Here is a 1,055-nt window from a genome sequence, read left to right on the forward strand (position 1 = left end):
CCCCCGCCTCCCGCCACCTGCCAGATGGTTTCTCCTCACCTCCTCATTTTTTTTACACGCGGCTCGGTGCTCTGAAAATCGTCAGCCTCTGGCGTTTTATTTTTGCGATGCGATGATCGCGCGCCACAGCTCGAGTGTCGGGGAAACGTTTCGCAGTGCGCATGCATTGTTAACACTTTGCGGGTGACGCGGAGTTTTAATGGCCATGAATCGTGGAACACCGTGGCTGCAATTGCGCAATTTTATGCCCTCCTATAATGGTTACGTACGAAATAGTTATGCGGTCGTTTCCCTGGCATAAAGTTTATTGAAGATGCGATGTAAATATAAAATTACGGAATAATGTATGCCGGCACGATCGCCGGCTAGCCGTACTGAGAAAGGCTGGCAGTGCTAGCCGCCCCACACTATCTCGCAGTTTGGCATTAATACAGAAGACTTTTCTATCTCCACCACGCTCGTTTGAATTCTATTACAGCTTTTCCGCATTATAATTGGCGTGAAAACAGTGAAAGCTGCAGCCGAACGAGAGACGGCGTCGCACTCCCCGGTGCATTGTCGGGCGAGTGCGCGGGTGTGCGCCGCATAATGAGCAAGCTGATATAGGGCGCAGAATCATAGCGAAATAGATTGCACTGATTCACCGAGTCGTCGAGATTTGCGAGTCGAGGTCAAGCAAATTCAACGGATCAGTTATTAATGACGTCGGTCCGCGGCGCCTTACGCTCGTGCGCGCGACGGAGGCTGTCACTGTTTGCAAAGTGATTCTGACGCGGTGCCATTGCTTTCGCGCAGATAATGAGGTTCCAGCCGTACGACCTTCGCAGGAGACTCTACATCATATTCCGCGGCGAGGAGGGACTTGATTACGGAGGAGTCGCGAGGTTTGTTGACCAGCGCGCTAGCGTCTAGTCTCTCGACGCGTACACGTAACACGTCATCGTTTTCTGCATTGCCATTCGTCAGCTCCTTTCTTTCTACGAGAGTGGTGAACTGTGGATGGCGTTTATTGCGAAGGTCGTGTTTTCATTAAGACTTGATTCGTTTGCGCGTTT

The 1,055-nt window shown here is 51.3% G+C and overlaps 1 protein-coding gene across 1 annotated transcript in view; it reads left to right on the forward strand.

The window, feature by feature from the left end:
• The window catches only part of LOC106807105 (E3 ubiquitin-protein ligase Su(dx)-like), a 136,552-nt gene that overhangs the window by 132,340 nt on the left and 3,157 nt on the right, over nucleotides 1-1,055 (forward strand). The window contains exon 14 of the mRNA XM_014809722.1: nucleotides 775-884. Within this exon, the coding sequence (XP_014665208.1) occupies nucleotides 775-884 (110 nt within the window). The remainder of the gene's footprint in view (nucleotides 1-774; nucleotides 885-1,055) is intronic.

Source organism: Priapulus caudatus, unplaced genomic scaffold, assembly GCF_000485595.1.
Source record: "Priapulus caudatus unplaced genomic scaffold, Priapulus_caudatus-5.0.1 Scaffold0, whole genome shotgun sequence".
Taxonomy (NCBI): Eukaryota; Metazoa; Priapulida; class Priapulimorpha; order Priapulimorphida; family Priapulidae; genus Priapulus; species Priapulus caudatus.